At 38.5% G+C, this 12,439-nt stretch overlaps 1 protein-coding gene across 1 annotated transcript in view; it reads right to left on the bottom strand.

The window, feature by feature from the left end:
• Positions 1-12,152, bottom strand: part of Uggt2 (UDP-glucose glycoprotein glucosyltransferase 2) — a 223,718-nt gene extending 211,566 nt beyond the window's left edge. Inside the window, exon 1 of the mRNA XM_048800999.1 lies at positions 12,018-12,152. Coding sequence (XP_048656956.1) covers positions 12,018-12,152 — 135 coding nt within the window. The remainder of the gene's footprint in view (positions 1-12,017) is intronic.
• Positions 12,153-12,439: the final 287 nt, after the last annotated feature.

Here is a 12,439-nt window from a genome sequence, read left to right as displayed (position 1 = left end):
TCCTCTGGTGATAGAAAGGTGTTAGTAGCAGTCTCCTGTTGTAACTTTCCCCCTGATGGCTTTTTCTGTTTTACACTTTCTTTCTCTGTCTGACTAGCTTGAGAGGCCTTCTCTTTTACTTGAATCTTTTCCTCTGTCTGACTAACTTGAGAGACCTTCTCTTTTACTTGAATCATTATGTCTTCTTCTTCCTCTACCATTGTCTGAACTGAAGGCTTTGGACTAAGCAAACAAGATATGAACGTCCACAATGGCAATGTGCCAACTGGCAGAGTCCCTGGGCTTTTCTTTTCTATTCTTTTTAAATCTTCAGTAGGTAATGGTACCTCAGTTTATCATGCTAAGTTCTGAGAAGTATTTAGAAAGTGAAATCTATAGGACTTGTAAATGGATTATAGATGAGGAGTGAAGAGGAAGAATGGTCAGAAATGACTTGCAGGTTTCTGGCTAAAGAAGTTATTGCCATTAACTTGGAGTGCAAATCAGGGGAAGATCACACATTTGGTAATGGACTTTTGGGGTTGGACAGATTAATAAAACAACCAAATAGAGATGAGAAAGGGGTAGGTTACCTGCAGGTGTAGTTGAGGGGATAAGTGTGACTAGGGCAGGGAGATCTGGGAATTGCTGTATATAAGTGGTAGATTAACTAGTGCTGAGGCATAGGTGAGACTTTGGGTAGAGGAGGCTTAGAGTAAAAAGAGAGGAGTGCCTAGGACTGAGCATTTGGGAACTCAAATCAATGAAAAGGACTGGTCATAGAGCTCAAGTCACCTATGGCAATTGTACATGTAACCTAGCTTTCTAGTCCTAGTGAAGAGTGGGGCATAGGAAAATGAGAAATATTCAGCAGAAACCATTCATTCCTTCAATTATATATGTAAAATAACCCCTACTGAGTCAGTCATGAAACCCGACACTAATACCCATCCAAAGAAGAGGACAGTATAGACCCTGCCAATGAGTAGCTCACAATCCAATGGGTGTATCAAGATTTCAGGCTGTAGCTCTTCGATTTGATAAAAAAAAAATGGGGGGCCATGGAGAAATCCATTTCCCACACTCAGACAACCACTCCTTCCTAATTGATCCTTAGATTCCCCAAACAGAGTGCTGTTATCTATCTTGAACAAGGCCATCCTATGGCTCTCTATATGGAGAAGATTGGGCCTTTTAGTGCAGAAAGAACCATCCAGGTACAAGTCCAAATGGAGAAAACATTACTGTCTTTTGTTTAGAGCAATGGCCTTCAACTTTGGCTTAATATTGAAATTATAGGAAGAGTTAAAAAAATTATAGTGCCTGGATCTCAGTTTCTGATTTAATTGGTCAGGAATGCTGTCTGGATATTAGAATTTCTTTTTAGACTTCCCAAGTTGCACTATTGTTCATACAAGAGTGAGAACCTCTGGTCTAGAGCAATCAACACCCAGGACTCACCCTTACTTATTCCTACCAGTGTTTTCGCTGTGTATTTACCTGGAACACATCTTTGATTTCCAATCAAATCTGAGCTTGACTCCCTTACTTATCTTATTTATCATATTTTGTTTGTCTGATTCTATCATAAATTTTAATTTTTAGTAAAGCCTATAATTACAATGTTTCATTTTAAATAAAAATAACAGCAATTACATTCCTGCCGTTGGCCTAGAACCAAACCTATATACTTTATGAACTCTGTAGTTTACTCAAGGAATTTCTGTCTCTCTTACCACATAGGTATAGGGAGCTGAGCAGAGCCGAAGCAAGGTTTATGTTATAAAACTTTTGGGGGCAGAGAGTTTGGGGGGGCTTAGAAATGGGGAAGGGAATCAGAATTTGGGTAGTGACTCTTGATCTGATTAATAGCAGTCTTGACTTGATCCTGAGTCATCTCTGTGATTGGGTAGGGGAAACCAGATCCTGAAAGCTTGTATCTCAAGATAATTTTCTAATGCTTTCAGTTTTGGAGAAGAGGGTATTTGATTAATTGATGCAAACTTTTAGATTCAACTATTTTGATTTCAATATGCCCCAACAATGAATAATTAAATATTTACAGCATTGTATCTAAGAAACATTCTCACTCTTGTAAAGGATCAAGCCAGAGACTACAGGAACACACCTGTAATAAGATAAAGATGAGTTTATTTCTTGCTGCTATTAAGGAGACCTCCCACCATGGGGAGCTATGGATTGCCTTGAAAAGAGGAAGTAGCTTATTTTAAGAGCTTGTATTAAAAGATTTGGGGGAGAATTTAGAGAAGCAGGGATAAGAGTATGCAGAACAATTAGGTGAAGAATATCTTAATGCTTTTTATTTAGGAAACAGGAGGAATGAAGCAAAACTAGAGATGTTATTGGAAAAAAGTGGTTGTCATTCCTATTTTTTTTTTTTTTTGGAGGAGATATTTGGTCATTTTGTGGTGGTACAGTGTCTTTGTTTTGATCTCTGTACAGACATATTTATGGAGTGCCCTTGTTTTTATCTTATTCATAATCGTGGCCAGTGCTCACCTGATGTTGAAATAATGTGACGTTGTTTATATTCAACAGGAAAACACTATGGCCTAGCTGGCTGCAACTAGTCCAGCTACCAGTTGTCAGAGCTGTGTTTTTCTTTTTCATCAGACAAGTTGGAGTAAGGGTGGAGATGACAAAAGGGTCAAGGAAAGATTAGGGATGAGGGATGGGATGGAAGTTAGGAAACATGAAGAGAAAAAAACTAATTTAAGCAGGCATAATATGTCTGCCACACTTCTTCAACACAGAAAGGCCCATCAATCATTCCAAGAAGGCATCTGCTCGTTCTCCGAAGATTCATTTGTCACGATATAAACCGTTTTTCTAAATAGTATATTTCTTTCACCTTCTTCTCTTTCGTTCTCCTTCCCTCCTTCTATTTATTAATTCAAACCAACCCTCAACTAACCAGCCAATATTTTGTTATGTGCCAGGCACTAGGCTAGTATATAGTTTTCCACTGTAACATAACAAATTACCAGAAACAATGGTTTAAAATGACAATTGTTTATTAGTTCACAGTTCTGTAGGGCATAATTCTGGGCATGCCAGGACTGGGCTCTACTCAGAGTCTCACAATGGAAAAATCAAGGAATTAGCTGAACCGATTTCCTGTGTGAAGCTGTTAAGAAAGAATCTACTTCCAAGCTTATTCAGGGGCAGGCAGAATTTAGTTCCTTGAAGCAGTGAGGTTGAGGTCCCAGTTTAATTGCTGGATGTCAGGGACTTCTTGCTGGATGTCAGGGACTTCTCTCAGGTCCTGGAACCTGCCTGCATTTGCTTGTTAGATGGCCCCTATAGGCAGTTCCCCTTCCAGGACAGCAGGAGTATGTCTTTCAAATTTATTCTTCTGAAATCAGCTGGAGAAACCTTTCTACTTTTAAGGGGCTCATCTGATTTAAGTCATGTCTAACCAGGATAATTTTCCTTTGACTTATACCATACCATGCCCTGGCGCACCATACCATACCATACTATGCCATACCATTGTCAGAGCTTCTGCCTGCACTCCATGGGATGAAATTATACAAGGGTAAGGTTTTAGGGGAGTTATCTTGGAATTATGCCTATCTCGGCTGAATCAATAGAGATACCAATAATCAGGAGTGCCTCCCCACAGAGAGAGCTCACAATCTCTTGAAGGAGTCAGTCATACAGAAATAATTTAGCATGTAGTATGGCAATAGAGCTACATAATTGTAGTAAGATGCATCAGTGGAGGGAATAATGAATTTTACTGGAGTGGAATAGAGGGATGATGAGTGTCCAAAACTCTTTATTAGAAGAGGAAATATTTTAGTGGAGTGTGGAAGGGCACTTTGAGTCATCAGGTGGAGAATACGGAGAAGAGCTCTTTTATGATGAAAGCCTGCCAGCATAGAATGTGTGTGTGTGTGTGTGTGAGTGTGTGCGTGTGTGTGTGCATGCACGTGCACGTATGGTGGAAGAAGGCTCTTTGACATAAAAGTGCAGTAGAGTGAGAAGATGGAGCTGATGCTGTTTAGTAAGGTAACATACAGAAATAAGTGATGGAACAGGAGCTGGTAAAACAGACCAAAGGAAGGAAGAGCAATAGAACAAGTGATAGTGTTTTTTCTCTTCACAAGCAAACACTCCTCAGTAGGTGGTTTACTTGATTTGGATAAGTAACCATCTCCTGAAGTATGTGATCATCTCATCTGGCTCTGCTGTTTTGTGCTTGTAGCAAATAGAACCTTTCACAACAAAAACCCACAAAGACAGATGTTTCAATTTCCTTTTTTCAGAAGAATGAGATGCTTTTGCATTTGCTACATCAGGATAGCACCTTAGAGTGAGACACTTAAATGATATACCATTGCCTTATAAAATCACAAGAATAACATTTAACTAACAATAGTTGGTAAGAACTAACATTAAATGCTTAAAAGCAATTCACAGGAAAGAATGATCTATAGGCATCTACACACATAGATAGAGGAAAAATGAAAGAGCAACTGTTTTGAAATGCCTTTTTTTTTGTGAAAAAAAGCATATTGAATTTGGGTGTCTGGAGTATAATTAAGAATTAATTGGATAAAAAAACCATGAGCCTCACAGCATGACTTAAAAAACAGTTACCTTAATTAATTGAATAACAATGGTTATGCTTGCAGAACTTATATGTAGGACATTGATTTGGGTTTGGATGGGTAGGTTTATGCTACGTTAAACTACAGATTTTTTTTTACATTTAGAATATATATTTTAAATAAAATAGACTGCTAGAAAAATAGTGAGCAGATCTCAAGGCATTAGGAAGGCTCTGGGTAAAACAAGTTTTTACTACCTGATTCCTTAGGGGGAAAAAGAGAAATAATTATAAAAGTTTTAAAAATAAGAATATTCTGTATAATAACCATTATAAGGTAGCAAAGAATAATTTTGTCAGATAGCTAATATGCTTCTATGACAAGGTGACCCGTCTTTTTGATAAATGAATACAGATATTCATATATATGTAATAGAATTTTGCTTTTGTGTGGTATAATTCATCAGACATTTCGCTAGGAACATCGGATTAAATGGTAGCAAAAGGTCACACTAAAAAGGCTGTTATCAGCAGTAGGAACACATTGAATGATTTGCCAAGGAAGTTGAGCTCATTTCACCTTAGATAAAACGTAAGCGAGAACTGTCAGAGTTTTGAAGCTAGGCACCCATTAGGAAGGGAATCTGTGGAAAATCATTTGGCAATTTAAAAGAAGAGCATATTTATTTCTTAATGTATTCAGAGAACATTTATTCAGATGCCTACTGTGTTAGTCAGCTTTTTGTTGCTATGACTGAAACATCTGAAAGGAACAACTTAGAGAAAGAAAGATTTATTTTGGCTCAGTGTCAGAGGACTCAGTCCATGGTCAGCCTACTCCATTACAGAAACATCATGGTGGAAGTACATGGCAGAAGAAAACTTTTCAGCTCCCAGTAGTTGGGGAGCAGAGAGAATGGGGTTAGGGAAAAGATAAATTGTTCCAGGGCATGCCCTCAGTGGCCTACTTCCTCCAACTAGGCCCAACCTCCCAGTAGTCCATTTAATTATCAATAGATTAATCCATTAAATGTCTCATTCCACTGATGAGGTCATAGCCCTCATGATCCAATCATTGCCTAAAAGCCCTATCTCTGAACCTTGCTGCCTTGGGAACCATGCTTTCAACACATAAGCTTTTGGGGGGACATTCTAGATCCAAGCCAGAATACCTACCAAGTACAGGGAACTGTGTGCTAAGTGCTTTGACAAAATAAGAGTCCTACTTAAAGTCTACCCTTCGGAAGGTTTCAGACTGTCTTTTGGTGCTATGGAAAAATGTCACCCTAATACAGCAAAGAACGCTCGCCTAAAACACCTCTTAGAGTCTGCTGTAGATATCTGACTTCTTATGATTAAAAATGTATGTCTGCATATATGAAGAGAAGGAGGGTGAGGGAGAGAGAAAGGGAAGGAAAGAGAATAAGTGAAATTCATTGCCAATATAGAAACAAGGAGCATTCTATCCTGATTTATCATATGAAATGTTAGGAAAGAGAAAATAGTCTTTATAAAATGTACTTCTACCTAGACTCTTCTCTCCAGAGCTAATAATTAAACCAAGGTTATCTGTCTTGCTGCAGAAAAATTAAAGTGTATTTTTAAGCTTGCTTTCCTAAAATGAAATGTAAATGTTTTGAAGCTCAAATCCATTTGAAAAATGCAAACATTTTAATTTTCTAAAAGAACTAATAATTGTCTACATTGGTTTTTGCACCTAATCCTGTGTCTTTTGCTGCCCATATTAATGACATTATTATATGTGAGGCATTCTAAGCTAGGAGCGATATCCTTAGTCTCCTCCTCTCTTACTCCTTCATAATGAGTCACTAAATCCTATTGGTCCTACCTCTGGGATATTTCTCAAATTTCTATTCTTTGGCTCTATTGCTACTATTTCTTTTGTTTGAAATCTTGTTTCTCTCTTGGACCATAGCAACTGCTTACTTAGTGTTTCACAGATTCTGTCAACAAATATTTATAGAGCACTCACTGCTATGTGTTATCTCTGTTATAAAAAAACATATTTTTAATCTCCTGTCCAGAACTCATAACTGCTCTCCTGGTCCTATTGCCAGCTATTTGTTTGATATCTCCATTTGGCTATCTCATTAGTACTTTAAATCCAACAAATCCAAAGCAGAACTCAGACTTACCCTCTCTGCCCACACCACATCATCTCCAAGACCTCTCAATTTGTCTTTCTCTTATTTCTCCTTTTCAGTAAGGGGAATTCCTAGGAGTTCAGAGGACAAATCTCAGCATCATTTTTGATTCATCCCTTGCTCATTCCCCCTTATCCAATTTTTCAGAAATCTACTGATTTCATTTCCACCATCTATCTTGTATATAGTCATTTCTTTTCATCCTTGGAATCAGACTACCTGGTTCAAATCCAAGTAGTGTCACTTACCAAGTACATGATCATAACTTCAAATGCAAAACTAGACCCTTTTAGATAACAAAATAGGTATAATTTAAAAATTTTAAAATGTGGCTTTGCCTATCAAGAGTCAAAGTCTAAGGAAAAGGAGGAAAAATGTGTGCCGACTTGACCTTTTAATCTCCCCAACTGGATTTATTTTATCTATCTATTATCTATCTATCTATCTGTCTGTCTGTCTATCTATCTATCTATCTATCTTTGTATTTATTTATTTACTTTCCCAGGAGAAATATTCTCAAAGGGAATGTAGGGAGAGTTTGCAGTATGTGGGCTCAGGTGGATTTGGTATATAGCTCATGCAATGGGATATCTATTGGCATTTATTTGGTGGGGGCATTGTCCTGCATCTATGTGACTTTTAAGTATTTCCCTACATTCAGAAATTGAATTATACCTTCATGATAGTAGGGTTTTAAAATGAAAGGAGTGGGTTTTTGAGATATTTTATATTATAGAAAATTATTTTGCTTTTGCATTTAAAAAGAAGCCTAGCTCATTTGGGAGAACATCAAACTTCCTCATTTTCTTTATTCCAAAATATATAATTTGTCTTGGTGTATGATCTCTGCTTCAATTAAAGTTATTCCTTTTTTTTCCTTATGGTATGTCTATTTAAGTCAGATCTATTCTTACTTATCCTACTGCTATTTTTAATTCTGGTGTCCACTAACATCTTTTATTTTCTTCTTGAAAGAAATGGCCTTCTCTTATATCCTAAACTGAGATATTTAAGAGACACAACAGGTAGAGGACTTCTTTATGTTGTCTTCTGTAGTACGGTCTGAGCATTTACATATTGAAATACTCAGTATTTTATTAATCATCTTTTCATTTTCTTTATGTTGCAATCATTCTATCATGTTAATTTTGAGATTATGTATGTAGGTAGGTTCTGTTAAGTATGATGCTTAATTTGAGATTATTAAAGGAATCATTTCAGAATATTTGTTCAGTAAAAATGAGATGGGTCTGATGGGATTAAAAGATCACTGGTTTTGATACTAATGGGTCACTGAGAAAAGGACATCAAAGAGCTGAAGAGAGCTGAAGAGAGAGAAGGGAAATTGCATGGTAATGGAAGGAGACCCTCAGGGTTATACAGTGGAGGGGGTAGAGAGAGAGGAGGGGAGGGGAGGGGAGAGGTGGGGAGGGGGGAGGGTGGAGGATGGGAAAGGCAGCGGAGCACAACAGACACTAGTATGGCAATATGTAAATCAATGGATGTGTAACTGATGTGATTCTGCAATCTGTGTATGGGGTGAAGGTGGGAGTTCATAACCCACTTGAATCAAAGTGTGGAATATGATATGTCAAGAAATTTGTAATGTTTTGAACAACCCACAATAAAAAATTAAAAAAAAAAAAAAGAGCTGAAGAGATTGGCAAATAGGAAGGGTCTCACAGTTCACTAGCAGAAGATGCCAATCATAGGAAGATGGTAGCTGAGACTATAACAGAATAACAGAAGACCCATCAGAAATTAAGATATGTGTCTGAGTCCAGGTAGGACTAAAAGGGAGGAAAAGGTAATTTCCTATGGACCACACTTCTCTGTCAGCACAAAGATGCTATATAAACTCCCTAACTTAGATCACTCTAGGGGAAGAGGGGTGAAAAACATGACCTTGACCACTCACCCTAAAGAGAAAGAGGTTAACTAAGAAGTGACTAAATTAACTTAAATTGGATTCTTTTCATTTCCTTCTGTTTCTAGCAATGGAATCTTACAGACAGTTTTTGTCTTTTTATTGACAAATGAAGGAAGTTACACCTTTCCAGAGCAAGTCTTTGGACTCATGACTTTGAAAATTATTTTCTCCACTGCTGCCATCCTATTGCAAGTCCCACCATCTCTTGCTTGGACAATTGCACTTGCCTTTTATCTGGTTTCCCTGCTTTCTCTCTAATCCTTCCCAATCCATTCTTCATGGAGCCTAGTGAGCTCTCAATATCCATTAGTTGTGTCAGTTCCTTGCTTACAAGTCTCCAATGGCTTCTTTGTAACTACTATCATGCTCTGAATGATATAGCCCCAACCTCTCCTCTAATGTCCCTTTTCTACCTTGAGCCCCTAAGTTCTTTCCAACTCCAGAACTTTGCAATCATTGTCTGTTTAGAAAGCGTATCTCCAGGGTGTTTGGCATGGCTAGTTCATGCTAATCCTTTGGGATGCAGCCTCTTTGTGTCCCTGTGACAACAGTCTCTGATGACTGCAAAATGAGAAGGACTGGTCCACTCTCTCCACCCCTGCCATTTACTCTTTGTCACATAACACTTTTTATTTCCTTCCTAGCAATTGTAATAATCTTAGTTGACATTCAGTTGATGACAATTCCTTCTTTCCAGTTGCTTAGGCCCCACATCTTGGCATCGTCCTTGACTCTTTCCTTTATTTTCCACATTCAATCTACCAGGGAACATCAATGGTTCTGTCCTGAAACTACAGGCAATCTCACTACTTCCCACCAACTCTTCTGCTACCACCTTGTCTCCTTGTCTTGGTCTGAACCACCATCACCTTTTACCTGGTTAAGAACAGCTACTTAACAGGCTTTCCTGTTTCTATTTTTGTCCTCTTATAGTTTCTTATCAACAGTCAAAATGACCCTTTAGAAACTGTTCATATCCTGCACTGATTTCCTATTTCTCGAAGAGTGAAATTCTTACAATGTCTCACAAGTCCTGACATGACCCATCTCCCATTATCTAACTCTTTCTATACTGTTCCGTACTATTGGCTTTTGAGCTTTTTAGGACAAAAATTATCACCTTTATTGTTCACTAGTGTATCCCAAGTACCTAAAAGTATCTGTCTGACACATGTCAGGGTGTCAACATACATCTTTTAATTAAATGCATGAATTTCACTTATTTCTTCATCATTCATTTTTCCACTGTTGGAATGTAAGATACATGTGGGCAGGGTTCTTATTGTTCTTGTTTCATGGTGTGTCTAAAACACTCAGAACAATAGCCAGTATACAATAAACGCTTAACCAGTTCTTGTTGAAGAAATAAATACGTATCTACTGTGAAAAAAATGAGTGCATCTACTTACATTATATTGAATTAATACATTATGCATACAGTTAACATAGTTTCCACTGTTCACTCAGATTGCCATCTATGGTGAATAAAGAGGTTGTACAATAAAGCAAAACATGAGCTGTTTATAAAAATAGAAAGCTATTGGAAGCAGAATGTAGGGTCACAGTTGCCCCCAAGTTACAATCATGTAGTGAACTGGAATGCATTTAGTATATATCACAATTCTTTTTGCAGTTTGCCCTGACTATACAAAGTCTTACATTTAATTTCCTAAGGAAAAAAAAAAACAAAAACAAAAACAAACCCTACCACTTTGCTGTTATTTGCAAACTGCTTACCCTAGGGGGTTGGGGGGGGGTTGTTTACAAAAAATGAGAAAGAAGTCATTTCAGTGTATAAGAGCATTTTCTATTTTTGAAAGATAGATTCACGCTGCCATAGACTGACATAATCTATTTTGTTTTTCATCACCATTGAAAGGCATTCATAACTATATATTTCTGTGTGCTAATGTAGGGATCCAAAACCATTCTCTGTTATTGTTTGGATTGTTAATCTCTCCAGGGTTTCCTCAACATTCTCAAGGCAGTTTCTTGCACCAAAGGGAAAACGAAGAAGTTGAGATGCAATTTTATCTCCCAATTGAACTTGATTAAATGGAGACTGTTCTAATCAAAAGTTTGAATCCTGGGGGAGTGCAATGTTGTTAACAGGTTTGAGTATATCTGAGAAGAAAAAGGAAGAGGAGTACTAAAGTTAAGGCAGAGAAATAATCAGGCAAGAAAATAATTGTAGTAAAGCTTATTAAGGCATAAAATTAGGTGAACAAATTGTCTCACAGATAGTGTTAAGCTCATTGCTAGACTGGCAAAGGAAGTCGAAGAAAGCTCTTTGAAAACATTATTTTTATTATTTTAATAATTTGTGTAGGAATCATAGTAGCTGCAATCTGTTAGCCAGAAAACAATTGCCAGCTGGTGTCATCGTGGAGTAACTATAGTAGGCTGAATGCAAACATGTTTTTCCTTTTTACCTGGAGAACATTCAATTTTAGAAAGTTTCTATTCATTTTTGCCCGAATGTGAGGTCTGCCCTTGTAGATAAGAAAGCCTGTTTATTGCATGATTTAAGATCATTGATTAGGTCATACCAAGACCAAATTTAGGACATACCATGTTTACCCAACCAACGTTACTTGTCATTAAAAACGAATACCTGGTACATGCCTGAATTATCTATGTAATTGCCTTGACTCTATGTGTTGTTTTCCATGTGATTACCGAAAAGAAATGGTGGCACTCCATTAGGTATTTTACTGGAACCAGAAAGAGAACTTCTGGGATAATGTTTGTTAAGGACATTCTTATGGACACACAAGTTGTATTAGCAACATAGCTGTTATATTTGTTACAATATTCTCTTTTGAAATTCTTCTAAATAACTTATTTTAATAATGGTANAAAAAAAAAAAAAAAAAAAAAAAGAAATATATGTAAAAGTAGGTGCAAAGGAGTCAGCTTTGAACATTAAGAAACCCAGTGCATATTAGTAGAATGAATTTAGAAGGTGATCACTAACTAGTATGTTCTGCATGGTTGTGGCCTGGACAGTCCGGAGCTGGAAGAAATGAAATGTGCATTGAACACAGAGTCTCATATACAAAAGGCATCTAATGGATGCTGGTTGAATAAACAGAGTGGAGTTGGGCATAGGTAAGTTCGTAGTTGAGAAAGGACCGAAATAAATTTTGAGCACCAGTTAAGGATATCTTGGGGAGCAATTTCCCCTGCCCAGGAGGAACCAGCGAATCCGTGTTTAGTTTAGGTGGTTCCTTCAGCGGTTTGAGACGTTATTTTTGTAAAGAAGGCCGCCCAGGTTTCTGTCCACTCTCAAACTGAGAAAGCTGCCAGTGTAGGGGTGTCAGATCAGCACCAGAGAAGCCCTCCTCGGGGCTGTTTCTCGCTGCACCTTAGCCTTCCTGCCAAATCTTTCTTCGCTCCAGGCTGAAGGGATTCCCACCCCCAGTTGCCGCCCCCGAGCCCCTCGGAGCCCCGGACTCCTCCCCTGGAAACTCCTCCGGGGCTGGGGAAGGCTTTGGCGCATGCTCCGTACCTAGGGCAGGTTTTTGCTGCGGGTAGCAGGGCTCCTGTCACACCGGCTGGCGGGTTGTGGCTGTGCCAGCCTGTGTGTGAGAGAGTGTCTACGTCCCTGCTCCTGGGCTGACCAACCCGAAGCAGCAGTGCGACTATCCTGGAGAGGCGGCTCCACAGAGGCGCGTCGCCCGCTGCCGCTGAGGGGGCTGCTCTGCAAACTTGCGGCGGGCGCCGTCCGCCCTCGAAGATCCCGCGCCTGGCGACCTACGGGCAAAGGTGCTGGGTACTCGTGAGGGG

Source organism: Marmota marmota, unplaced genomic scaffold, assembly GCF_001458135.2.
Source record: "Marmota marmota marmota unplaced genomic scaffold, marMar, whole genome shotgun sequence".
NCBI classification, from domain to species: domain Eukaryota; kingdom Metazoa; phylum Chordata; class Mammalia; order Rodentia; family Sciuridae; genus Marmota; species Marmota marmota.
This window is presented reverse-complemented; position numbering and strand designations above follow the sequence as displayed.